General features: G+C 35.0%; 4 protein-coding genes across 4 annotated transcripts; 3 read left to right on the plus strand and 1 right to left on the minus strand.

The window, feature by feature from the left end:
• The first annotated feature begins 10,853 nt into the window (after positions 1-10,853).
• On the plus strand, positions 10,854-15,037 carry LOC139884977 (autophagy-related protein 11-like). The gene is made up of 5 exons (XM_071868938.1): positions 10,854-10,957; positions 11,080-12,131; positions 12,777-14,169; positions 14,352-14,569; positions 14,683-15,037. Exons 2-5 carry the CDS (start codon positions 11,191-11,193, stop codon positions 14,846-14,848), a joined length of 2,718 nt encoding a protein of 905 aa, XP_071725039.1. The 5' UTR covers positions 10,854-10,957; positions 11,080-11,190; the 3' UTR covers positions 14,849-15,037.
• Positions 15,038-15,678: 641 nt separating this feature from the next.
• Positions 15,679-16,359, plus strand: LOC139847846 (uncharacterized). Its single transcript, XM_071837578.1, has 2 exons — positions 15,679-15,813; positions 15,898-16,359. Exons 1-2 carry the CDS (start codon positions 15,679-15,681, stop codon positions 16,357-16,359), a joined length of 597 nt encoding a protein of 198 aa, XP_071693679.1.
• Positions 16,360-17,345: 986 nt separating this feature from the next.
• Positions 17,346-20,982, plus strand: LOC139884996 (uncharacterized). The gene is made up of 4 exons (XM_071868956.1): positions 17,346-17,466; positions 18,678-18,790; positions 18,874-19,314; positions 20,449-20,982. Exons 2-4 carry the CDS (start codon positions 18,700-18,702, stop codon positions 20,745-20,747), a joined length of 831 nt encoding a protein of 276 aa, XP_071725057.1. The 5' UTR covers positions 17,346-17,466; positions 18,678-18,699; the 3' UTR covers positions 20,748-20,982.
• Positions 20,983-22,951: 1,969 nt separating this feature from the next.
• On the minus strand, positions 22,952-24,781 carry LOC139884988 (cytochrome P450 CYP94D108-like). Its single transcript, XM_071868947.1, has one exon. The coding sequence runs from the start codon at positions 24,656-24,658 to the stop codon at positions 23,120-23,122; it is 1,539 nt and encodes a 512-aa protein (XP_071725048.1). The 5' UTR covers positions 24,659-24,781; the 3' UTR covers positions 22,952-23,119.
• Between the last annotated feature and the right edge of the window lie 2,774 nt (positions 24,782-27,555).

The raw sequence follows: 27,555 nt of genomic DNA on the forward strand, positions 1-27,555 counted from the left end.
GCGGGTGCGGGATTTAACCGATCGAATATTTTTAAAACGCTCGAGTAAACGGGTGATGTCAAAATTAAATAGCGAGAATATAATGAACGTTACTCACGGAAACTATTAATTTAAATACGAAAGATTATGTTTTAAAAAAAAAAACGGTGTTAAAATTAAATTTAACGGAAAAACGCGGGATGTTACATTATCCACGCCTCAAAAGAAATTTCGTCCCGAAATTTAGTTGGAAGTAGTAGTTGTTGAATCTTACTCGAGATCTTGCGTTGTAAATTCTACGAATAAGTGAAGGTACGTCCTTGAGTACTTCCACGAATTTTGACGGTCGGGATCATATGTTGTTTTAAGGTTTGGCTTCCATGATTCATGGTTTTCAACCGGTCCTCCTAGGAAGTGAGGTTTATCGTCGATAGTGAGTTCATCAAAGGAGATAACAAGTTCTCGTTTCGTAAAACACGTCTTTGAGTTGATACATCGAATGTAGGATAAACGGAGACTCAAAATGGGTCGGAAAATCTAAACGGCTAGCAACGGGTCCAAAACGCCCCAAGATTTCAAAAGGATTAAAATATCACGGATTTAGTTTTCTATGTTTCCCGAAACGGATTTCACCTTTCCAAGGTGCGACTTTTAACGTTACGCGGTTCCCCATGGAATTAGAAAGGTTTACGTCTAACATCGGCGTAGCTCTTGGTGATTACGAGTCGCGTTGGGTCTTGCTTGAATATGTATAAATTTTCTCGGTTGTTCATGAATAAACTCGGCCCCGGTGAGTTGATCATCGTTTACTTGGTTCGAAAAAAAGGAGAATGACGTTTCCGGTCACATGTGGTTTCAAAAGGTGTGACGTTAAAACTCGATGAAAATCATGGTAGTACGAGGATGCGGCTAAAGGAAAATGCTTCTCTCAAGCAAATTTGAAGTTGGTAATACAAACTTGTCTTATGGTTTCCAAGGTTTAAATCGTGTGTTTGTTCGGTCCGTCGGTTGTGGATGGTACGCGGTACTCATGTCTAAACGTGGTCCCGAGACTTTTTGTAAGGCACTCCGAAGTCTAGAAATGAAACGAGGATCTCGGTCCGAAATGGAGTACATTCCGTAAGGTATATTTGAACAAGTCCGTTAGGACTCGAAAACGTTAGTTAGAACAAGTTTCTCAAGAAATTCGCGTCGCGGAAGATTTATCGGTTTCCCAAAAACGTTCGTCAGGACTATTCACCCTCGAGGCGAAAACTAGTATAACGTGAAAAGTCTCTCTCCATTAAGAATTTAAAACAAAAGATTTCCTGAACCGGAATTACGAGTGTAAGGCGAGAGAAGTTTCCGCCTCGATGCGAGCATAACGAGTAAGTTGTAGTTAGTCAATAAGACTGTGCGAGGACGAGATAGTATACACGTGTAACGTATGGTCAAAGTTGGGAGAATTTGTCATTCATTCGGAAGCATAAATATAGTTCGACAATAATCGAAGATGTGTCCCTGGTATGGTTGTTATCAATATTCTCGGAGTTTTCAGATGTCCAAACATGAATAGATGAAGTCATGTACATGGCACATGGTGGTGTTTAGGTTGATCGAGTCTAACCACCATCACGTGTCACTAGAACTTTGGTATGTCTTACCGTAATATAACCACGTTGATCGAGTGTCGTTATATTACGCTAACTCATACCTCCATTCCCACATCACTCCATAACATCAAGTTCGTGTAACTGTGAAGATCTAAAATGAACAAAATGTAACGACGTCTCAAACGTGACTCGTATTAAATCGAAAGGATTTTTGCAACTCTAAGGAAGCGTTCCCCTAGGGAAGTGTATAAATGATTGTTCAAGTCAATGCGGTTCGAGTCAGACAATAATGTATTTAGGTATGAAAAGAGTAACGAGTCATGATAACGAGTAGTACGCAACCGTAGTGATAAATAGTGATGACGATACTCATCTAGAGTAGTGGTGGTAACTTTACAACACTTGTGGATAGTAAGCTGAGACGGGGTGGATAACAACCAAGGAGTCAGAATTCCTGAACTAGAGTGACTAACGAAGTCGTGGTCATCCGTACGCGTATAAACCTTGAATTCGCGTGTATTACCAAAAAGTGGCGGAATACGAGTTCGTATGATGAAGGTTGGGTACCATTAAAAAGTTTGCCTAAGAATGATTCAAGTATAATGCACAAGTAGTCAAGTAAGTGCTATCTATAGCAAATGTATGTCAGAATGCAAATGCTAACTATCCGGTTGTAGTCTAGACTCACTAATGCGTCCTAACGACTCTGTTAGACACACTAATGCACGTCCTAGTTCCCTACAACCAACGCTCTGATACCACTTGTAACGACCCGACCAAACCGTTATTGACGGCGTCGTTAACTTAGGTCCCGTTGCGTGGTCGTAGTCCCTATATGAGACTCGTTTGACCAAAATTATGTCGCGTTCATTTGAAAGGTACAAAGTTTAGTTTAACAAACGGATCGACAATAAGTTTAAGTTTACAAAGTTATAAAGTATGAATGAAATAACTTGCGACATAATTAGTTTGAAACTACAGTTGCTATAAATAGCGTAAGTAAGTAGACAAAAGTTTGAATCCAAAAATGCTATCCCTAGCGTATGCAAGCATGGTAGACTCCAATCAAGTAATCAAAGAGTGCGGAAGCATGTATCAAGTAGCCGAGTATGAACCTGAGAAACATATAGAAAACTGTCAACGAAAAACGTTGGTGAAATCATAGATGTATTTGTAAACGTTGTTTTTGAACCACAAGATTTAGTATTCCCATAGTTGATTATCAAAATCGTTTGCATTCCAAAAGTATTGTTCGCGAGCACCCAATTATCAAGACTTAACGTTTCCTTCCATAGAACCCCATCACAATAGTGTTAGAACATACACTGTTTCTCGAAAATATATTTCATCTGTAGACGGTAGCGAACCGTCCGTAATGAGGGTTTGTCAAACCCGTATGGCCACACAATATAAGTTCTCGCTTACACCCTGCAAGTGTAACTAATGATAATCGAATTGAGGATTTTTGTTCTAACTCGCTGTGGAATGTTTGTTTTCCTTGTACTTGTGTTCAAAGTATAAAAGTAAGTAGTACAAAATGTAACAAAGTATATGTTTCTCAGCCCACAATCTAAAAGTATAAAAAGTTGTTGAAAAGGTGGGACTATGATCTCACCTCGAGTGCACGAGTATAAAAGTACTTCACAAAGTAACGTATTCATGAAAGTTGCTTAGCCTTGACCTAAACAAGTAAGTTGTGTCAATTAACCGGTTACGATACAAGATCGGGTGAAATGTGTTCAATTAGTCCTATGGCTCGTTAAGACTCGAAAAGTATAGCATGTGAATCACGTTGTCAAGTTTCATGCGAGAATGAAGTATAAAAGCATGTTAGAACGATTGCATAAACGTTTGGTTAAGTTTGGCTAAAAGTAAAACTTGGTCAAAGTCAAAGTCAACGATGTCGGGTCGGGTATCCGACAATTTTTCTAAGTTATATAATCATATATGAGCATGTTGGCCAAGTTTCATGTTAATCGGAGGTCCGTAGCATATCAAACATTTTACGTCAAATGACCAAGCAAAACAGCCAGTTTTAGTACAATGGGACGGCGTCCCAAATGGCTAGACGGCGTCCCACATTGAAGGGTGGGACGGCGTCCTGATATCCTAGACGGCGTCTAGGTTCAAAAGGTGGGACGGCGTCTAGGAGGTTGGGACGGCGTCCCAAAAGGCTTACAGGTCCTGTTTGCAGAAAACACAAGGCACGAGCCAAACTTCAATCAATCCTAGTTTATGATCCGCAAACAATCAAGACATGTATTTTATATCACCGGAAAGCTCTTTCGACAAGGAACACAACTAGATACATTTCCTAAATCAAATTTATCATTTTAGACAACAAAAATCTCGTCGAAAGTTCGTTAAACGTTCCAAAACAAGGTTTCAAGTTCATCAATTGCAATTCAAGTTTCGGGAATCCGATTTATACATATGATATGCCGTTTTGAAGGTAATGAAACATGTAATACAACTAAACACTTATCAATAACATTAATAAGCATTCAACGCATCAAAAGTTCGTTTTAAGAGTTGTCAACCCCTAACCAAACCTCAAAATCACTAATCATGTTAATGTAAGGTTTTCATGTCAATCAACACACCAAAACGAAGCTATTGAAGTAACTAACACTTTGAACACACAAACATTAACATCTAAACACATTTCATCATCCAAAATCAAAGATTAAGCATACACTTTTCATTTTCAAGCTAGTTACACCAAAACATCAAGATCGAGCATACAAATCATATATTCATGTTACACACGAGCCATAGACACTAACTAACAACATTTCAAGTCAAAAACACGAATTTGAGAAATCTAGAGTTTTAGAAATGTTACCCAAAATCGGTGAAGTTAGTATCAAATCGTAGAGAATGACGAGAGGATTAAAAATATGTAGTCGGATTTGTTGTGAGCTTCCAAGATTGAATTTAGATGATGAATGAATGGAATGGGTTTGTGTGTGTGTTCTTGAGATGGAGAGAAAAGAGATGAGGGAGATGATAGAATGAGAAAAAAAAATGGGTTGACTAGTTGACCTAGTCAACTAGTTTGCCCATTTGGCAACTCCGGTCCCTCGAGTTTCAAAGCGGGTGCGGGATTTAACCGATCGAATATTTTTAAAACGCTCGAGTAAACGGGTGATGTCAAAATTAAATAGCGAGAATATAATGAACGTTACTCACGGAAACTATTAATTTAAATACGAAAGATTATGTTTTAAAAAAAAAACGGTGTTAAAATTAAATTTAACGGAAAAACGCGGGATGTTACAATAGTACCAATTGCGATAAACGATCCTAGCTTAATCTTGATGTCGAAAGAGTGGAGATTGACTTGCAGCCTTCCTTGAACCTTGAAAATTGTCTTAGAACTGAGGGAGAACGTAGTAGTGAAGGTGTATGAAGTAAGTAACCAAAGGCTCCATTAAATAGCCTCAAAAGTTAGGTATTTTGGCCAGAAAGTGACCAGATGCACCGCATCTCTTTAGGATGCGCCGCATCTCTTTACGTTCAGTAGATTCCAGCTCGATTCTGCACTCAGGACTGTCGGCAGGGGGTCAGATGCGCCGCATCTGGGACAGATGCACTGCATCTGGCTTGGATGCTCCGCATCCATCTCAGATGCGCCGCATCTGAGGCTGTTTTGGTCCAGAAGTCTGCATGCTCCGCATCTGAAACTGTCAGGAGTTATTTGGTGCATAGATGCGCCGCATCTAAGAGAGATGCGCCGCATTTGGACCTGTTTCAGTGTTTCCGGCTGTTTTGCGCGTTCAATCTTCGTTTTAACTCTGTTTTCGCTGTTGGTCTTCATTTATTCATTCACAATGGACTTTTACAAATATATACGAATTACCATACATATGTACAACAATTACATACAAATGGAAAACTTTGGATCGAAATAACGGCAATAAACATGTATAATTTTGGCGTTATCATTGGCCAGTTTGCTCTCACACACACACATATTAATATCTATATTACTCCGTATTATATTTTGTATTTATTATTTATATTATTATTATTATTAAGATTAATATTATTATTAATCTTATAGTTAGGAGTATTATTATTAGTATTATTATACATAAAATACTACGACGAGGTCATGAGCGAATTATTTTCAAACAAGCCTTCCGAGCGGGATAGAGCTAGGGAAACTATGGGTTATAACTATGGAGGTTATGGGTAATGTTCGTGAGTATTGTTCGCAAGTCAAACTAGTATTTATCATCTCCGTTGCATCTACGTAATATTAATTATATATATATTATATTATATTCATGTACATAGTTGACTTGTAATTTTAGGTCCGTTGACTCGTACGTTGATACTCGACTCGTGTACCACTTTCGGTTTTTCGAACACACTTTCGTACGTTTAGAAAACTAGCCTTTTACGTTACGCGACGTGTACCCTTATTAATAATTTGACTTACTCATCAATAAATTACGTTATAAAAAATGTAACTTATAAAATTGAGCGTTGTGGTCATTTGCTTCTATAAATCAGTGACTCGTTGTTTATCAAAGTATATTATTTTAAATCAGGACGTTTTTTTGACTAAGTTAATATTATATTTTTGTATATATATATATATATATATATATATATATATATATATATATATATATATATATATATATACACGTATATTTTCCAATCCAATTATAATGGTTCGTGAATCGTCAGGGTTTGGTCAAGGCTAAATGAATGTATGAATACAGTTTACACTTCTTGAGATTCAACTTAACAAACTTCGCTTATCGTGTCGGAATAATATAAAGATAAAGTTTAAATTCGGTCAGAAATTTTCGGGTTGTCACATGGTAGTTGTGGGTGGTTTTGATGGCATAAAACAGCAACATTAACCGCTGTAGCAGTGGCGATGGTTGATGATTTACACAGAAGAATAAAAGTCGAGTAGAAGTAAACAACAATAGAAATTAGTAGCAGTTTACAAGATGATGCGATGAAGGTTATGGGTTTGGTGGTCTGCAGCAAACTGAAGTGGTTTTGTGCTTGGGGTTCGATATGGGTGGGTTTGTGGTGGTCTTACTACTTAATAACCGATATCAACACATGTGGGTTCGGTTAGTGTTACACCCAAACAGTAGCAGTAACATAATCACAGGTTATGGCAGTTTAATGATGATAATGGCATATTGATGTGGTTTGATGGAGGTTTGGATCTTGGTGACTGTAACATAAACAAATATATATATATATATATATATATATATATATATATATATATATATATATATATATATATATATATATATATATATATATATATATATATATAATAGCAATATTTTAATGGTGGTTCCATAGTGGTGGTGAATGGTGGACGGTAAAGGTGTTCTTGGTGATGGTAAAGGTCGATGGTGGTGGTGTAGAGGTGGTGGCGTGTTTATGGGTTAGTGACCGGAGGTGAGGTGATGGAAAAGGGTGTACGACCGAGGGTGATGAAGGTGGTCGTGTTGTAAACAAAAGGTGAGCAAGAAGGGTTCGAAGGTGAGCATGAAATCATGTTGGGGCGTTCGATGGTTATTAAAAGTAGAAGGTTTAAGATGGTGATGGGTTTCATCGTATTGTAGTAGCCGAAAGTGGTGAATTGAGGTGGTTTTGTTGTTCGAAGAGCAACTGTAATTATCTTGTAAATGGTGATGTTAATCGAACAAGTTTTGGAAATAGAAATAAATAACATGATAGTGGTGATAGAATCATATCTTGGTTATTGTTGGTTTGGTCATCGGAACATAAACAGATAGATGATGGTTCATCATAGGTATTGACCAACTAGTTGTTTTTATAAAGGTGATGAATTAATTGTGGTTATGAGATCTCATATGTCTATATTCTATATAAGTTATATTGCAGAGAAACAACAAAAGGTACTCAATGATTTGTGGTGTTTGTCAAAAGAAAAACAGTAATTAGAAAAAGAAAATAGTAAAACTAGTTTTCATGTTTTGTAAGAACTGAAACACGGTTAAAGTATATGTAATAAACAAATAATAATAATGAAAAAGAATCGTGTGAGATCAACAATTTGCAACTTCTTTTGGATTTGTTTTATCGACAATTTTAATAGGATAGTATTTCGTAGTCCGTTGTTAATCAGTGGCGGATGAAAATGTCTTTGGGAAAATTTCATATTTTTAAATTAAATAATTTGATTTATTTTGGTCATTATGGTATAAAATTTAGTCGTTAACAATTAAATAAAAATTACATTAATTATTCACTCCCAACTCCAAGTAAAATATAAAAAGTTTTAAAATTCAAGAATTATCCTAAATACATTTTAATAAACCTATAATTTATAAAACTCATTTTTGAATCACCGTTTATTTTTAAATCACATAAGTTCGAATTTAACTTGTTTAATATCGATCGAATGACAATTGAGTGTTCTTTTCGTTTTACTAAATAGATTCGAAATCACAAAATATATATTTAATATACTTTATTTATATAGATGTGTTTTAAATAATAATTATCATAATATCATATTTTATTTTTATTTTTATTTTACCTAATTAATTAAAGCATACAATATTTTAAATTAAAATTCAAATACATACAATATATATATATATATATATATATATATATATATATATATATATATATATATATATATATATATATATATATATATATTAAAATATATATGTATCTATTTACAAATAGTTGTTCGTGAATCGTCGAAAATGGTCGAAGGTCAATTAAATATATGAAACAGTTCATAATTTTTGAGAATACAATAGACTTTGCTTATCGTGTTGAAAATACAATATCGTATCGAGAGTTTGATTTAAAATTAGTCGAAATTTTCCGGGTCACTATAAGGACGTCCCGATGCCACGTCCAATGGGCCGTGATAAAGCAAAGAAAGCCAAGGAAAAAAAACAGCTTCTTTGAACGCAGGAGCGTCATCCCGTAGTAAGAGTTCGAGCTCGTCAAGGGTGGATGAATTTTTGGACCAAATGACTAATGTGGCCACCAATAAGAAATGTGCGATTGATAAATTCAATGAATATGTTAGTATGCAAACCGCACTTACGCAATTTGATTTGTTGGAGAAATCATCTGCTCAATTTGAAGACCTGGAAGACGTGACACGTCTTCAAAATCTAAAAAAAGATGATTCGTGGCAAATTAAAAGATGACTTGAACATTGACAACATCCCAAATATCGACTAGTCTATGTTTTTCGTCTTTATTTTATGAATTTAATTTATGTAATTTTTTTAAGAATCGTATTTTTTTTTATTTTTAATGGAAGATGTCTTTTTAATTATTCAAATTATGTTACATTTTTTTCACTTAAAATAAAACAAATTAATGAAATACAAAAAAAGAAAAATTAAAATGTCACATCAGCATTCCACTAACAACACACACTAAAAACCAATAACACCACTACTCGACACAAAAAACTCACACGTCTAGTTATCAAAAAATGTAAAAAACAACTCACACCACCAACTCACGCCCCCTACCACTACAACTAGTGTAACTGATTCCAAAACTAACTTTTTCAAAAAAAAATAAAATGGTTGATGTCAGACTTTTTTAATCGAATAAAATTACTAGCAAAATACGAGTACATCTCGAAATCACGGTTTAAAATCAGAACGTCTAAAACCCTCCGTGAATATGAAACGGTGAAAAGTTACACGTGTAACCAATTAACATTCGGCTAATTTGTTTATTTTCAAAATAAAATAAAATAAAATAAAATAAATTACTCTGTACTCCATACTTGTTAGACCACTCCCAGCGGCAAGTGCTGGGGAGTGTCATCAATCATGTCATGCGAGGGCGCCATTGGCAATGTCAAGCCCTCACCTATCCCTCACTTGCCTTCACCTCTCTCGCCCTAGAATTTGTCATGTATAAGCATAAATGAGGACGTATGAAAAAGAGAGAAGTGTTGTTTTCACTTGTACTCATAACTTATATATTTGTAACTTAATTTATTTAATTAATTTTGTGGGTATGTGATGGGGAGAAAGTATGTCATGGTTGACAATGTTGTGTTATGTGAGGAAGTGGTGAGAAATGAGGAGAGAGAAAGCTGATGTGGCGCTGAGTAAATTTTGAGGAAGGCGTCGTGGTTGGGAACACGGGCGGTTTTATTTAGGGGCAAACGGGGCAGGCGCCCCCAGTGGATTTACAATTTTAAGTGTAAATTTTTTGGATTTTTCGATTTTGCCCCCGGTGGATTTTTTTTTTTTGTCTCAAAACTACATATTTTGCCCCAAAATTTTCAGATTTTGCCCAAAAATCTCCAAATTTTACCCCAAAACCTTCAAATTTTGCCCACAAACCTTCAAATTTTGCCAAAAAAACTTGCATAATTTGCCTAAAAACCTCAATTTTTTACCCCAAAACCTCCATATTTTGTCCAAAAAAATTGTTACGGTTTTAATTGTTTTTGCCCCTAGTAAAAAAAAAAGTCGTGTTACCGCCACTGGTTGGGAATGGTTTTAGATTCACAATAACAAAATAACAAATATAAAACCATCAAAGCTTTATCGACTGAATCTTCAATTCTTCATGCTCGTGTGAGGGAAGAACATATACGTATTATATACAGTATATATGCATTAATGATTTATACATCCATCCATATTAATTAATTAATATTATATATTCTGTAGATAACTACAAAAAAGAATCGAGCTTTTTTCCAACTGCATCCACATTTGCAGTACCTTGTGGGTTACTCTAATAAAAGGTTCTTTATCATCCATCTCGATATTTACTAATTTAATCATTTAAATAACAATGTTGCTAATATTCAAAAGGTTTATTCTGGCGGAAAAACCCTGAATCCGTGTGACTATGTCACCCATACCGCCCACCCCGCTAGGGCTAAGTAAGCCGTGTAAAGCACCTCCCCCACAATACCCAACAGGAAGTTGCAGGCCGAGAATCGAACCTGCACCTATCTGTATTCAACAAGGCCCTCCTGTGAGCCTTGGGATCATAAGCGACGGGTACCACTGAAGCACTGCTTCGTTGGTAATGTTGCTAATATGATCAAGCACTTTTATTATATTTTCCTCTAATTAAAATTAAGATATTACTTTGTTGTTTCTGGGTCAACTGTGAGTAATTCTTTTTATTATGTCTATTTTTTTTTTCCGTTTGCTACACGTTATTAATCATTAATTTTGTATGTATCCTGCATTCACTTTATTTATCGGAGTTTTAGTCATTGAACCCATCTTTGGATTTTAGTGTATGTATAATTATATATTTAATTTTTTCTGAGTATTTTTGTTTCATTATAATCTCTCTGGTTCCTTACAGTTTGGAGATTTTGAGTTGTGATTTTCAAGAATCTTGGTGGGCTGGTGAGTATTAGGGTTTTGAAGTTTTTATAATTAAATTGACAATTACATTACTTTTTTTGAATTTTGTTTGTGGGTTTTGATTCTCTTAGGGTTTTAGTAACTTTTGAATTACTTTTTTACAGACTTTGATGATGGTGAAAATATAGCTGGTAGGGTGTTTATTTGTGAATGATTGCAGATTATTTGTGGGATTAAATTATTTTTTGATTTTGTAATAATAATTGTTGAGGAAGATGAGTTCAAGTGTACAAAGGGGGAAGCTTTTAGTTCATGTTGCCGAAAATGGGCATTCGTATGAGCTAAATTGTGATGAATATACACTTGTTGAAGCTGTTCAAAGGTATCTCGAATCGCTTTCTGGGATTCGATTAAACGATCAGCTTCTTTTGTATTTAGACATGAAGTTAGAACCACAACAGCCACTTTCTGCATATAAACTCCCTTTAGATGATAAAGAAGTATTCTTATATAATAAATCGAAAATGAGAAGTAATTCGATCCCACCTCAACCGGAAGAAATCGAGTTACCTGAGAAAATTCATCTGGACCCACCACTACCATCGTCATCATCATTAAACGATCCTCATCCGTTAGATGAAGCATCTGAACCTGCTTTAAAGGCGTTACCTTCATACGAGAGGCAATTTAGGTACCACTATCAGCTTGGAGACACAATTTACCGACGTACCCTATTGAAATATGAAACATGTGAACGGTTTTTAAAAGAGCTTAAGATTCAAGAGAAGGCTTTAGAAATTGCCAGGGGTAATTTGGACCATATTTATAAAATGGTCCTTCATAATTACTCTGATTTTGTTAAGCGTTACTCACATCAGCATAGATCACATTCGAATCTTTTAGTGAATTTTTGGAGGGATTTCGAGAGATTAAGGTCAATTAAACTTATACCCTCGTTACAGACAGATAATCATAACTGTTTATCCGATTTTGTGAAGGAAAAAAATTTGAAAAAAACGGTGGATGATTGCAGTAATTCGCACAGGCAGTTTGAAATTAAATTTGCAGAGTTTAAGGAAGAATTTAGAGAGTTAAAGGGTAGTACTGAACTTTTGTTTTCTAGTGAAGCTTCGATTATTAGTCGAGATTTGGAGCGAACGATTAAGGAGCACCAGCACCACATAAATGAGCAGAAAAGTATTATGCAAGTTTTGAGGTTGGTATATTTATTTTCCTTGTTAAATATCTGTTACCTGAGTTCGTATCAAGAAGGCTTGTTGCGTGTGATAATTAGGGTACATGTGGCGATTATCGTATTTATGAAGATTTATTATGTCATTCTGTAGACCAAATAGAAGATACTCTGTATATGGTTCTGTTACCAAATAAAAGTTTGTATCTTAATTACTTCTGATAATAAAGATCTAATATATTGGTTTGGATGATTTAACCCTAGTACATTGTAAATTTAGAATTAGTGTACATCATATTGGTTCTTATTTGTTAAGTGTTTTAAATGTGAAGTTCTTAATTGTAACTGCAACATGGTATCAAATATTCCCCAAAGAATAAATATAAATAGTTACCTTAAATTTTAAGATTAAAAGGTAACTAATTTGACATTTAATAATCAATGTTGACTGTTCGGTTATATCTTTGTAATGTTGTTGATGCGAAAATGTCTTCGTTTGGAATCTGCAGAGTATAATCCAGTTTTTCGCTCATTAATATATGCTACGTTGATAAACACAGGTTTAAGGGTTTGTTTGAGTAAAGATGACTTATTTATCGATATAGAAAACGCAGTTATGGTTGTACTGATAATATTTTCTCGTTTATTTTGGTATGTACATCAATACAGCAAAGATGTGGGCACGGTAAAGAAACTCGTGGATGATTGTTTGACCAGTCAACTATCGAGTTCCCTTCGTCCTCATGATGCAGTGTCAGCATTGGGCCCGATGTACGAGGGTCACGACAAAAATTATCTTCCGAATATGCAGGCATGTGAGCACACAATTTCCGACCTCTTTATGTTCTGCAAAGACAAAAAGTCACAAATGAACAGTTTTGTTCACGGATACATGCAAAAGATTGCGTATATACAGTACATCATTAGAGACGTTAGGTACAAATTTTCTGTATTTAACGAGGCAATAAATCGTCAAAACGATCAGTTTGAGCAGTTAAAGGTGGTTCGTGGGATTGGGCCCGCTTATCGAGCGTGTCTTGCAGAAATAGTTAGAAGAAAGGCGTCGATGAAACTTTTTATGGGAATGGCGGGCCAGTTAGCCGAAAGTCTTGCATCTAAACGGGAATTTGAAGTGAGAAAACGAGAGGAATTTATAAAAGTACATAGTTTGTATATACCTCGAGATGTTTTAGCGTTAATGGGACTGTATGATACTCCGAGCACATGTGATGTCAATGTTGTTCCGTTTGATAGTGATTTACTTGATCTTGAGATTTCGGATTTGGACCGTTTTGCCCCTGAACAGTTTACCGAATTTCAGGTTTCTATTGATTTGGAGGAAATTGTTGGGACAAGCAAGATGGAAGTCGAGAATGCAAAGTTAAAAGCGGAACTGGCTTCTGCGATTGCTCGTCTTTGTTTTTATCAGTTTGATGAGGGCGAAATGGTAATTTTGTTGAAAAATGCAGAAGAAAAGACTAATGAAGCCTTGCGGTTGAAAGATGAATATGGGAAACAATTGGAATCTGTTTTGAGAGAAAAACAAATTCAATGCGGTTTGTATGAGAAACGAATAAAGGAACTGGAACAAAAGTTATCTGATCACGATTCGTTATCAATTGGCAAAATTGTGGATAGTAAATCGGATATATGTTTAGTTTCCGAGTCTATGGATGATGCTTCATATGGTCATAGTACGTTAGTTACCGAATTGGGCGTTGAAAAACATGGTAAGATTTTGGATGATACGATGAGTGAATCGTCGGGAATGGTAAACCCGAACTCTCATTTGGATTCATCAATGAGGGAAATAATTCGTAATGAAAAGGACGATATCGGGATGCAATTAATTACTAGTTCGTCAGCCGATAACATGGCCCCACTTTCAAAAACACGCGGAGATAAAACCAGTGGTGATCTTGTGGTGGAATTGCAGAGCATAATTGAAGAAAAGTCGAATCAACTTACTGAAGCGGAAGTCAAACTTGAAGCCGCTTTGGAAGAGGTCACGAAACTTGCTCAGCAGTTGGAAATGAATCGGAAGCTTCTAGAAGAATTTCAGGTAATTATGGTACTGCGTATAATACTATTTTCTAAATGTGGTTCCATTTATCGCGTCTTTTTAAGCTTTAAACTTTGTAATTCGTGTTATATACACTGTTTAGAGGTGTCAAACTGAGCGGGTCAGGTAGGTTGCCTTTCTCTTTGTATTAATATGAACATGATGAATCTGTTACTCAACAGATTAATTGTGCTCACTTGGAGAATTGTCTGAATGAAGCACGAGCAGAGGCTCAAACTCATCTCTGTGCAGCTGATCGAAAAGCATCTGAATACAACACATTACGTGGGTCAACATTAAGATTACGCAGCCTCTTTGAGCGGCTTAAATCATGTGTTTCCTTAGCCGGTGTAACTGATTTTGCTGACTCATTGCATGCTTTAGCTCAATCTCTCACCACGTAACTCGTTAAAACTCCTGCATTTAGTTCTCAGTCGTTTTAATTTTGTTTTGACACTTTAACATAGATTATTATGAGTAAAGTATATTGCATGTTTATTTGTTTGTTTTCAGTTCTGCAAATGTTAATGTTGATGATTGCACTGTCGAGTTTCATGAATGTGTTCGTGTGCTTGCTAAAAAGGTTGGTATTCTTGCAAAGCGTAGCGGCGTGCTGATCGATAAACGCCCAAATGCTGAAGACCTTCCAAAGAAATTGGATGAAAAGAAAGATAGTTAACACTTGATAAACTTGCATTAATCTGCAAGTGGAAAAAGTTGGCATCTAATTTTTGTTTTTCATGACACTATTATTAGTTGTCATGGTAGATAATACCAATATTATAATTACTGGTGAATTTTCTGAGGCTGTGACATGCACATTCTACGTTCATATACAGTAGATGTTTGTGTGTTGTCAATTTTGTAGAGAAACATTAATCGATAAAGATTATACAGGATTATGCACCAAAGATCCTAAGACTTAATCCGTTTAATTTGTGAAAATGTTTGCTAAAACAAAAAAATCTCAAAAGGGGAGGTAAATGTGTTGAAATGGTAGACATGATGAGCTTTGGAATAGGTTAAATACATTTAACTTAATAAAGAATATGAGAAAATAATAAATTGTTATGTTCAAAAAGGCAAATTTTCTTGTATGATAGTGTTTGTGAAAGGTATGAACTATGAAGTGATGATGAGGTCTTATACGCACGTTTCGTATATGAAATGTTTCTTATAAAAATATCCATGTTTTGTATTGGGCATGTTTGGCATCAAATTTTTTGAAGCTTTTAGAAACTTTTAGTTTTTAACTTTTATAAAAAAACTTTTATTAAGTAAAAAGCTCCGTTTGATTATAAAGAGCTTAAAGTTTTTTGAGAGAGGGAAACAACAAACCGATAATTGAACTAGTTTTTGAAAGAAAAAAAAACGCATAACTTTTTTGCCATTTTATTTTTTATTTAACAGTTTCAGCCAACCTAACAAATATCTAAACACATATAAAAAGTTATCAGCTACAAGAGTCAAACATAGCTATATGTAATGCACAAATTACAATCTCAACCAATGGAGTGGAAAATTGTATGTACTCCTAAAGAACATGGTGGCTTGGGTATAAAATCTATGGAGTGGAATGAAGTGCTTTTGATGAAACAGTTATGGAAGATTATTGAAAGAAAAGACACTTTGTGGTTTAAATGGGTGAACTTGGTTAAACTTAAAGATAGAAGCATATGGGATATTCAAGTTGAGTGTAATGACAGTTGGAATTGGAAACAACTTTAGGGTACGAGGGATAAAGTTAAGAGACATGTGCATTATGTGATTGGCAATGAGGAACATACTTCAATATGGTTTGATAGTGGGAGTGCAATGGGTTCTTTAGATCAATTGATTTCAAGAAGAGAAAGATATAATGCAAGATTTAAGGATGATAGAACTATGGCACAGTATAGGCAGATTGTTGGTGATGATTGGCCTGAAGAGTGGAAATCCAAATTTCCAATATTGAACCATGTTACAATTCCTAATTTGCAGAATGTAGATGATCAGGTTCTGTGGTTAAGCAACAATGGCACTAAGGTGCATTATTCTACTAAACAGGCCTGGTTGGATTTGAGACTTATTGGTGCTACAAAAAGATGGTATCATGTAGTGTGGTTTAACCAAATAATCCCTAAGCATGCATTTGTTCTTTGGTTGGCTATTTGGGACAGACTATCAACAAAAATTAGAATTCAAAGATGAAATCCAATGGTAAATGATAAGTGTTGCTTATGTGATCAAGATATTGAATCAGCTGAACATCTATTTTTTAAGTGTGATTATGCCAAAGCTGTATGAGAAAGTCTGAAATGTAAGCTGTTGTTTAAAGGATTGACAAATAAGTTGCAGTAGGTGGTTGATACTATGTCTAATTACCCCTACAGGAACCAAATTTGGAGCATCATTACTAGATTGGTCATTGTAGTAACAGTTTATTTTCTATGGCAAGAAAGGAATTTAAGAATTTTTCAAGGGAAGAAGAGGAAAGTGCATGAGCTAATCGAGTCTGCTCAAAGTTACATTCGGGTCAAACTTTTGACCCTTTATTTTTCAGCGGAGAGGAGTGGAAAAGAAAGGGGATGAGAGTGTTTTACTATCCTTCATAATCCGTTCAAATATGGGGAGAGTGTTGTTAATAAAATATAACTGTATTATCCTTTCTAATTCTCTACTCTCTTTTCCTTTCCACTTAAAATTAAAACTCGAGAATCACTGTTATTTTTTAAATCTATCGGTTTCTTTTCCTTTCCGTTAAAAAAAACTCGAGAATGCAGCGTTAAAGTCAACAATTCTGATGCAGTTGCAAAAGCGGAAGAAGTGTGGTGTGTGAAGCTTAAAGAGGAAATAAATAATTGATTAGCCTTTGTGCTTTGTTTTTGAGTTGGGGTATGTCCTGTCCTTTGTATGTTGTTTAGTGTTTAATGAAATAAATAATTATCTTTGCAAAAAAAAAAAAAAACAAAAAAACAAAAAAAAAAAAAATTTACAATCTCAACCGGAACAAAAAATCTAGATTTTCAAATTTACTTGCCATCTTGAGTTTATTTACTACTTATTGGGCCCTGGTTAATAACTTACAAAATGATACGGAGTACTGGAGTAGTGATATGAACCGGGCTGGGCCTACGTGATGCAAAGCTATAAATACCATTAAAGCCCTAAAACCCCTTTATGTTGTCGTTCAGTCATCTCAACTTTTCCGACCAAATTCTTGCGCGAAATTAAATCAAAATTAGTACTAAAATCCATCTGTCAATCTGCCGAATTTTTCTTTATGATTCCTTCGATTCTGATATTATAATTTCTCAGGTGAGTAATTCCACATTGATTATTTCTAATTTATGTATCAATTTTAATATCTATTTGGGTTTAAAAATTAGGTTTTATTTGTGAATTCATCAATTGTTGTCTCTTTTCTACGAGTATTTGATCTGTATGCACGATTAATAACATGCGAAAGGTATTAGACGTATAAAGATTGCAAATTTGTTATAATATTTTATATACATGTGTACATATACATTTGCTAGGGTTTCATCAAATTAGGTTACTTTTTTAACGTTTTGTATGTTTGGGATTTTATGGTATTTATTTACATAATGTCTGAAGAAATGAAATAAAAAAATGGTGCTTAATTGAGAAAGTCACCGTAAGCACATCCGGTGTTAAAACAGTTAAACAGAGAACAGCAGCGTCGTTATTATTAAATTTTGAAATCTGTTATTAATATCCAAATTAGAAATAAGTGCTGTGACTACTGAATAGTGATTGTATTTTGCTTTGAAACGCTTATACATTTATGCGGTGTACAATGGCTTTGATAGAATTAGGTCATATTATTTGTAGTACAGTAAAACCTCTATAAATTAATAATGTTGGGACCGAGATATTTTATTAATTTAGCGAGATATTATTATATCGATAAATTAATAAATTATTAATTTAAAAAATTGACTTATATCAGTGAGCAACTCTCAAAATAATGTATCGACATTCGAAATTACTATGTCTGTTCACTTTACCTATTTGAATAAAGCATAAACAATGACCTTCAAAATTCTGATCTACGTACATTTGCACGTAAAAGAACTTGTCAAGTTCAATGTACATAAATCTAGATTGATCACCATAAAATGTCTAATGATAAATTTTAAAATCACATCTAGATCGATCACTATAGATTAATTTTTTATTAAGTAATCCCAAAATTTTAGAATATTTTAGTAATTATTAATTTATAGTTTAGCTGGGACCACTATATTTACATTGAGATTTCAAAAAAAAAAATTATTATCTTATTATTTTATCGATTGGGGTCCAATTTTATATTGGTCCCAAGTTAGGATCGGACAAATTATTAATTTTATCGAGGTTATTAATTTATCGAGTATTAAATTATAGATGTTTTACTGTACGTGCTTCAATAATACAACTAGAAGGATTTATGGTGATAATACTGCGTTAATATCTGATTTGCATAATTAATGTGTCAAAAAGTAATGGTTTTGTTGTCACTATAGTGTTTTTTCCTGTACTGCTTCTATGGATGACTCGAGGACAAGTAAGAAGAGATCTGTGGTGGCTTCTTCTAAACTTGGATCTGCAAGATGCACTAACAGGGAAAAACTAGCAGGTTAGAAACTTCAGTATCTGCTCTTTTTAATCCCATAGAACAAAACTTGTAAGTATATGGCTTATTAAATTTTCCTGGTATAGGAGACCAAGTGGATAAATCCAAGCAGAGTGTTGTAAAACAATCGAGCAAACCTCCGCCACTACCCGCCATGAAAAGGAAATTCGGCGCATCCCCGAAGGCTTCTTCACCGACTTATAATTTTAGGAGTAAAGATCAGTTAACTGAAGGTGGTAAAGATTCTCCAGCTTATAATCTGAGGAGTAAAGTTCAAAAAACTGGAGGCGAGAATGTTTCAACAAGTAATTTAAAGAGGGAAAGCCCTAAAAGTTACCGTGCTAATGATTTTTCAGCTGATATACAGAAGAAGGGAATCTTGAAAAATTCGGCACCGCCTGTTAATAAGATCGTTAGCGCAAAACCTTCAACTACATCCCTGGAAAGCCTTGACAAGAAAAATGACCTTTTGACCAGTCAATATGAATCGCTTTTCCGTGAACCAATGTATCATATCAGATGGGAAGGTATGTTCAATGATATCTCTTTAAAGCTTTTCTTGTCTTGTCTTTCGCATAGATTTTCAGTAGCATATGGATTTTTAATATCACGCGAGATTACTCCAAGATTACCATAATGGCAGGGGCGGAGGTAGAATCTAGCTTTAATGGGGGATAGATACTTAAAAAATACATAGTATAATCAATGATAAAATATTCAAATTAGTACATAACCGAATGTTACAATTTAGGAGTGATTAAGATGCATAAACAATCTCAATAACTTAGTTTATATTGCGTAACCTAACATTAAGTAATGTCTCTCGGTGTTAGTAATCAATCAACTTTTAAAAAGGAACTTAATAGTTCTAATTATCTATAATTGGACTGCCAAATTATGTTAGTATAAAGTAAACTTCAGTAGTTTAAAAAAGTAACGTACTTGGATCAATGATAGCCTACTTCTAGCCATTACATCATGAAAAAATTAAAATAGATAGTACTTGACGTTGAGTAATATTCAAGTGCCACTTTTATAGCAACAAGGAAAAAAACTAGACAATAAAAAGCAGGGAAAGTAAATTATAAAATTATTACTTACTATAAAATAATGTCAACAAAGATATCGATTTAGCTGTGTGATGATATCCACAAGAGCAAAATAAATGTAAACTCATTTAATTGTTGGTAATTTCCATTTTGAAATAGATTAGATCTTGAGTTGGAGAGAACATTATCTAAAATTAGGCCATGTAACATCTAGAGTAACTTGTTACATGGCCTTAAATTTTGACCATGTAACTTCGCTACTGCATAACTGTACTAGAAGATTGTGTGATAGTATAATGTATGTTCCACCAAACAGGTAAATGGGCGTTTTTTTTTCCCAGTTCAGGTTACCCGGGGAGGGCGATTTTTCCACTTAGATGTACGCGGCTTAATTGGGTTATCACGTTACCTTTTCCGACCCTTTCCCTGGCCACCCGAGATTTTCACCAGGCCTCTTGTGTATGTATCACTAATTTTATGAATTACGAGTGCTAGTAGTTGGTAAAAATCATATATTTATACAGATAAAAGGGCTACCATAAGCATAAAGATTCATAAACTTTTGTTTTGTGTGGGTTTGTTCTGACTAATACCATGCTATCAATATTGTAGGTGATGATGATTTGGAAAATAGGCCATTTGGCCAGAGTTGTATAATATGCAATAAGGATCTCTCGGGTGTAACAGAAGATGATGATTCTGAATCTAATGATGATTATCAATACGAAGAAGATGATGATGAGGAGGAGGCGGACGATGATGGGTATTATGATGATGTCATGCCTGCACTTCTTCCTGCTGTTGATATCTTGCCATGTGGCCATGCGTACCATACCGAATGCTTGCAACAAGGTACACCTCAGGAACCATCGACTGATCCTATATGTACTTTTTGTTCAAAGCTGGCTTGAAGAACAATCTAATGATACAATTTTGTTGAAGGCGAAACCATTTTTGGTACATGAGAAAAAATTTGTTATAGCTGATAGAAAGTACAGAAACTTAAAACTGGAGCTTCTTGTTTACATGTTTGAATTTAGGTGCCATTTTTCTGTGTAGATTTTCACACAAGATGTGACATTACTCAACTCTGGTTTAAAGTTCTGATTTGCTGGAAACAAAATTGCTAAATTATCATTATATCTTAAGCCCATGTTCTCTCTAGATCTTATCAATTTTTTTTACGGTGAATAAGGTATAATGTTTGCGACGTATAGCTGTCCATATGGGTCAGAAAGCATGGACCTTTTTTCATACTTTAAACATTTAGGTTTTGTTTATTCACCCGTTAACGAGTTAACAACAAAAACTGTAAAGTTAACGTATTTAAGACGAGGTTATAGTGAATGAATGAATGTATCTAATATTACTGCTGGCCTGACGTAGTGACGTAGCTCCCATTTTTTGGAAAACGTTAGAATATCGAGAGGCATATTCTAAACTAACATCTCATAGTGTGATTTTCTGCTAATAGCAAAAAGTCCTGTTTCTGTAATGAGCTATTGGTAAATTGAAGTATATGATATTAATAAAGATTGACTTCTCTCTACGTATCTTCCCCCACCCTTTCATTTTCACTTTTCATCTCACATCTACAGCTTGCATCGCCGGTCACCTTGCCGGTGGTCCTTTTGGTCGTGTGATTACGGTCTCGGCCGAGAATCTTTTCTTGGTTCGGTGCATATGTGTTTTCAGGCGTTTGTGGGTGTTTTCGTGGTTGTTTGGTCGCGATTTGGGTCATTCTTTGGGTGGATTAGGTTTGTGGTTCCTGTAAGTCATAGATGTTGGTTTCTACCGATTCTAGTTTGATTTTAGGAATTTCAATAGCGAATGGTCGTCGGTTGCGGGGTGATGTGTGGTGGTATGGGTCATTCAGTATGTGTTTTGTTTGGTTCACATGGACTGCATCTCCTGGCGTCTTCGGTTTGGTTTGTCCGGGGTGGCTTCCTTTTTGGTTTTCGTGCCATCTCACTGAAGCACCACCCGGCTCGGATGAGCCATTGGTATGTCATCAGTTCTTTTGGCACGGTTTGTCTCTAGTGTTCTCTTGCTTAGTGGATTCGCCTCCTTTCCATTAATTACATACATCCTAGGATTTTGTTGTCTGTTAAGGTTCATACCTCCTTGGTCAAGGTAAGGCTTCGAGTTACCCATTTAAGTGGGGAACAAGACCTGAATTTAGGATGAAGGCAAAACGCCGCCGAAGCAACATGCTGGCGGGCTTCTCCTAAGAGAATGCCTTCACTCCACTCCGCCTTCACAGGTTGCCCGAGTGGACAACTAATCTCTTTTTGATCGGGTGTTTCGATCGGTTGTCCGAGTGGACAGCTATTTTCAGTGTCCTCGGAGTCGGGTATTTTGCCCATTGTTTGTGTCTAAGTTTTGTATGGTTTGACGGTTGACTATTAGGGCTTCGTGTGGGTTTGGGGATGCTATTCGTTTTCATCAAATTGTCAAATGTTCACACCATTTATTGCAAGTTGCCGATTTACTTTCCGTTGATGCTCTTGATTGGTGCTTAACAAAGATGTCGGCTTTGTTGTTTTCAATTGTTTATTGATATGTTTAGGCACCGTTTGGCTCACGAAATCCGATGGGATTCTAGCGGAATTGGAATTGAATTTAGAATTCCGCATGTCTAAATTCAATTCTAATTCCGACGGAATTTTATCGGATTCCGTGAGCCAAACGGAGCCTTAACGTTTGTTCAAAGTAGTTAAGTTTAGTTCAATGTGTACATGAAATCGACCATTGGATCTTGTCACTCAGAGTGTTTATGTTTCCATCATATTCTATTTCGATTAGATCTTCGAATTTACTCTAATTTAAATTCTCTCTTTTGCCGTAAAAACATTAGGAGTATAAATACGTGTATGTATTCTCTTGTAGATACATACGTACAATTATCTTTTGTCGCTTGTGTCTCTTTTGAATCACTAGAATTGTACCACGTATGGACAAACACCCTGCCTTTTCCTTTTCAATTGAGCAATCATGGTTTTGTACTATTCAAATTGTCCACTTTCTGCTTGTCCGTCTTTCTGCTTTCTTAAGTGGGTCCATTAGAAAATCTTTTCAATATTTTATGGTTTGTTAAGATGATATTTATAGTTACAACACAAGTTTAATGACCTCACACAAAAACTAATTCAAGTACAAATACCTAAGTTTTAACCAGCTAATGTATTACTTTACTATATGATACATGAACAAAACAAAATAGTCTAACTAAAAACATAAGCTTATACATATCAACCATTTTATCACCAAAATTTAATCTGCTTCATCTTTTCTTAACCGTCACACCCAGCCCATTTTTCATCCTAATCGTTAACGCCAATACATGCTCCGGCGGATTTTTCTCATTCGCATCGGGCCCCACCTCCACCTTAAACATCTCAATAATCGTCGCTGCAACTAACTTCATTTGAGTATACGCCATTTCTTTTCCTAAACAAATTCTCGGTCCACCATGAAACACTGGAAACTTAAACGGGTTTTCGGGTTTATACATGACTATTTTCGTTCCATCTCTCTCGTCTAATTCCAACCATCGCTCGGGCCGAAACTCACGACAATCGTTCCCCCAAACACTCTCCATTCGTCCCATTGCGTACGTGTGATACGTAACGAACCAACCTTCCCCAACAAACGTCCCATCTGGCATGACATCATCTTTTAAGCAAGCTTTTGTGTCCACAGGCACCGGAGGGTACAAACGTAATCCTTCCGAAATTGCAGCTTGCAGGTAATGCATTTGTCGAAGTTCGTCAAAAGTATAAAGTTTTTCAACATCACTTTTGTTAGATCCATGACGAATTGTTTTCAATTCGTCAAGTATTTTTCGCTCCACTTCAGGATGCGAAGATAAAAGCCAAAAGAACCATGTTAATGCAGCCGAAGTAGTATCTCGACCCGCTAATATAAAACTTATAACGATATCTCGAAGAAGCTCGGGTGAAAAATCTGGTTTGTCCATAAATCGCGATAACAAATCTTCTTCTTGTTTTTCTTTCATTTCCTTCATTCTTGACTTTATGATGTCGTCTGCAAACTTATGAACCTTAACGATCGATTTATGTAACTTCCATTCGGAACCATAGTTCAACAACTTTTTAATTTTGTAAACACCGGGAAAAAGATACATAAACCTCCCCGAACTAAGCGTTGTAGCTTCTTCGAAAGCTTTCATGAATTCGCTCTCGTCACCATTGAGACAACCAGGGTCAACGTTAAACGCGACTTTACATATATTATCAAAAGAGTACCTTTCAAGAAGGTCTTGAAGATCAACAACTTGGTTTAAATCAGCAGCCTTTTCAAGAACCGGTATCAACCGTTTATGTAACAAAACAGAAGCTGTTTCGATTACAAAATTCCTTAAGGACCGCGTATTGAACTCGTAACTAGCGGTTTTACGTTGTGTCCTCCACATTTCGCCATCCGAATTAAAAATGCCATGACCAAGAAAGTCTTCAAGGAGGGAAATAAACCGGGTTCCTTTTGGGTAATTTTCAAAGTTGGTTTTTAGTATGTGTTCGACGTTATCAGGGTTAGCGGTTAAAACGCCGTTAAATTTCCCGGGACGAATGAAGACCGCGGTGTTGGTAGGACATCGAGATAGGACATCGGTACTCCAGTCGAGAAAACGGTGACGATTTAGGAAAAATTCGGGTATGGTTCCGAGTATTGGATAGTTTTTGAAGCCAAATTGAGGGGTGGATTTGGATTTAGTGTTTGATGAGTAGAAGATGAAATATGAGTAGATGAAGAGGAATATGGACAAGATTAAAACAAGAGCTTGTATAAACGTTATCTCCATGTTTAAGATGAAATGAATTGTGAAGAACTTTTGAGTTGTTTTGATTATTTTAGGAGAATCCTACAAGTAACTCACACTCACACATATAACAATTTCTATCTAGAATTTAGCAAGCTAATCATAGTTGCTTAAACTAAGATAAATATCCTTTACATAGCAAGTCTCTTTATATAATGTAGTGATAATGATTACTTATGTTTTGTGGGGACATGATTTAATATATATTTTATGTGGATAATTAATTGTGTGTCACACAATTTACTTAGAAAGTGATTTAGTTTGTATTCATTCATATTCATATTAATCTATACATTATTATAAAGCACGTGCTAATAATCTTATTTGTCAATTTCTCAATTAATCTAAATTAAATAATCTTACGTGTCATTTTTTTTAATTAAACTGAATTAAATAATCTTACATATTTTTTATTAATTAAACTGAATTAAATAACTTCCTAAAATAACTTTCTATGGACTACCGTACATAATTTTCCTATATTATAGGCAGATTTGTAGATCGGCAAACTTTTTTTTTTTTAAAAAGGTAATTTTATATTTGTAAATAAATTTAGTTATAACATTACATGTCGTAGATAGATAACATACTAGATACATCGCCTTAATTAGTTAAAGATAGTAACTATATAACGTAAATCCTAAAATAACTTAAATATAATAATGACTCATATCTTATCCATTAATTATTTCATTGATATTATAACAACCTTTCCAAACAAATTTTACGATTGCACTATAAAGTGCAACTTCTTTTCTCAAATCTATTTTTCAATAATCATATATGGTTATTTTTTTTATTAAATTAAAAGAATATACTTAGAAGCACTCTAAGCTCAACTATCCTGACCTATTCAAATTAGGTAACAATTATCCCACTCCCATTCCCACTCCCATTCAAATTAATTATCTATTTATTTATTATTATTATTACTATTATGACAATATATATACCATTATACCATATTTAACATAGCATAAATACTTATATATCTGACCATTCTATCGATCATACTATTTAGTCTTCTTAATTTTAATTTTAGTTTTAAACTGAATAAAAAGAAACATATATTATGATAACATCATATTTATCAGTATTGATATATTTTTATTTACTTATCTTTTATATATTTGAACTACAATTTAAGTCTATATGATATCATATAAAAGAGAAACGTACCCCAATAAAAGAAACATATATTATACTTGCATGATGTTTGAACTACAACTTAAATTTTTACTGTAAATATATTTGTTTAGTAATATAAAAGTTTTTTCAGTCATGACCATCCGTTAACTGGTAAAAAATCTATTTATGGGCTCATATTACATGTTTTATCGATTATTTGGTTATTTGGTAATCCTTATAGCTGTGTAGATCTATCGTTTGACATTTTGATATAATAAAATTAGTTTGTAGTAAAAACATTAAACATGTACAATTAGAGTTATACATAAAAACTCACTTGCAATATGCAGATGATACTATGTTTTTCAGGAAATGGAGTCGAAGAAACGCTCAAAATCTTATAAATATTCTCAAATGCTTCGAGTTGGTTTCCGGGCTCAAAATCAATTATCATAAAAGCAACATTTTTGGAATTGGAGTAAATAAGATGGACACTATATCCATGGCTGACAGTCTCGGGTGTAAGATGGGTGAGTTTCCGTTTACTTACCTAGGATTACCAATGGGGGCAAAAATGAATAGATTGAAGGATTGGCAACCGGTCATCGAGAATTTCAAGAAAAGGCTCTCGGAGTGGAAAGAACGTAATTTGTCGTTCGGTGGTAGATTAACTTTAGTAAAGTCGGTTCTCAATAGCTTGCCCTTGTATTATTTCTCGCTCTATCGTGCTCCCGTGTGTGTGTTAAAAGTGCTTGAGAGATTGAGACGAAATTTTTTTTGGGGCGGGTCGGGTGATAACTACAAATTGGCTTGGGTTAAGTGGGAAAAATTGCTTGTTCCTTACGATTCGGGGGGGTTAAATATCGGGTCTCTTCAGGGTAAAAATATGGCATTGCTTGGCAAATGGTGGTGGCGTTTTCTTACCGAAAACAACTCCTTTTGGGTAAAAATTATCTCAAGTATCCATGGGTCAAATGGGGGACTGTTTTCTATGCATGATCCCATTCGGTCTAAGGGTACTACTTGGCATAAAATTCTTGTAACAGGTCAGGAAATAGATCGTGCAGGCATCTGTTTTACAAAGTCCTTTTCCAAGTGTATTGGGGATGGCTCGAGCACTCTATTCTGGGATCATCCTTGGCTTCATGGGATAATATTGAAGGATAAATTTCGAAGATTGTTCAGGCAAGAAACTGTGAAAGACGTTCGGGTATGTGATCGAGTTCAATGGACGGGTAACAGCTGGAGGCAAACTTGGAGCTGGAACAGGAATCTCTTCGGAAGGGAACTCGGGGAGCTGCAAGAAATTACTAACATGTTTGATTCTCTGACAAAATATGACAGGACCGAAGACGTTTGGGAATGGAACCTTTCGAGCAAACATTCTTTCACAACAAAAGAGCTTACCAACTTAGTCGACAATAAGCTGCTGACTCAATTTTTGTGCAACTTAAAGACAAATTGTAACGTGCTGATCCCGAAAAAAGTAGTGATTTTCAATTGGCGTGCAGCTCTCAAGAGACTTCCGGTAAGACTCGAGCTTGATAAAAGAGATGTGGATCTTGACTCGGTAAGATGTCCATTGTGCAACGAGGGATTAGAATCGGTTGATCATAGTTTATGGGATTGTAAAGACGCGAAAGAGGTGTGGGGTAGGATTTATAAATGGTGGAATAATGACAACCTTCAAAATAACTCTTTCGAGGATATTTTTAAAAGAAATTTTATCAGGGCAAAGTCTTCGTTAGGTC

The sequence above is a fragment of the Rutidosis leptorrhynchoides genome, chromosome 1, assembly GCF_046630445.1.
Source record: "Rutidosis leptorrhynchoides isolate AG116_Rl617_1_P2 chromosome 1, CSIRO_AGI_Rlap_v1, whole genome shotgun sequence".
Classification (NCBI taxonomy): domain Eukaryota; kingdom Viridiplantae; phylum Streptophyta; class Magnoliopsida; order Asterales; family Asteraceae; genus Rutidosis; species Rutidosis leptorrhynchoides.

What these genes read in the sequence shown, in the direction of transcription:
- LOC139884977 (XM_071868938.1), top strand. Translation starts at nt 11,191, where the DNA reads ATGAGTTCAAGTGTACAAAGGGGGAAGCTTTTAGTTCATGTTGCCGAA. An exon ending in AGTATTATGCAAGTTTTGAG is followed by an intron (nt 12,132 to 12,776) that starts GTTGGTATATTT and finishes ACATCAATACAG; the next exon opens with CAAAGATGTGGGCACGGTAA. An exon ending in AGCTTCTAGAAGAATTTCAG is followed by an intron (nt 14,170 to 14,351) that starts GTAATTATGGTA and finishes GTTACTCAACAG; the next exon opens with ATTAATTGTGCTCACTTGGA.
- LOC139884988 (XM_071868947.1), bottom strand. Translation starts at nt 24,658, where the DNA reads ATGGAGATAACGTTTATACAAGCTCTTGTTTTAATCTTGTCCATATTC.
- LOC139847846 (XM_071837578.1), top strand. Translation starts at nt 15,679, where the DNA reads ATGGAGTGGAAAATTGTATGTACTCCTAAAGAACATGGTGGCTTGGGT. An exon ending in ACACTTTGTGGTTTAAATGG is followed by an intron (nt 15,814 to 15,897) that starts GTGAACTTGGTT and finishes AAACAACTTTAG; the next exon opens with GGTACGAGGGATAAAGTTAA.
- LOC139884996 (XM_071868956.1), top strand. Translation starts at nt 18,700, where the DNA reads ATGGATGACTCGAGGACAAGTAAGAAGAGATCTGTGGTGGCTTCTTCT. An exon ending in TAACAGGGAAAAACTAGCAG is followed by an intron (nt 18,791 to 18,873) that starts GTTAGAAACTTC and finishes TTCCTGGTATAG; the next exon opens with GAGACCAAGTGGATAAATCC. An exon ending in GTATCATATCAGATGGGAAG is followed by an intron (nt 19,315 to 20,448) that starts GTATGTTCAATG and finishes TCAATATTGTAG; the next exon opens with GTGATGATGATTTGGAAAAT.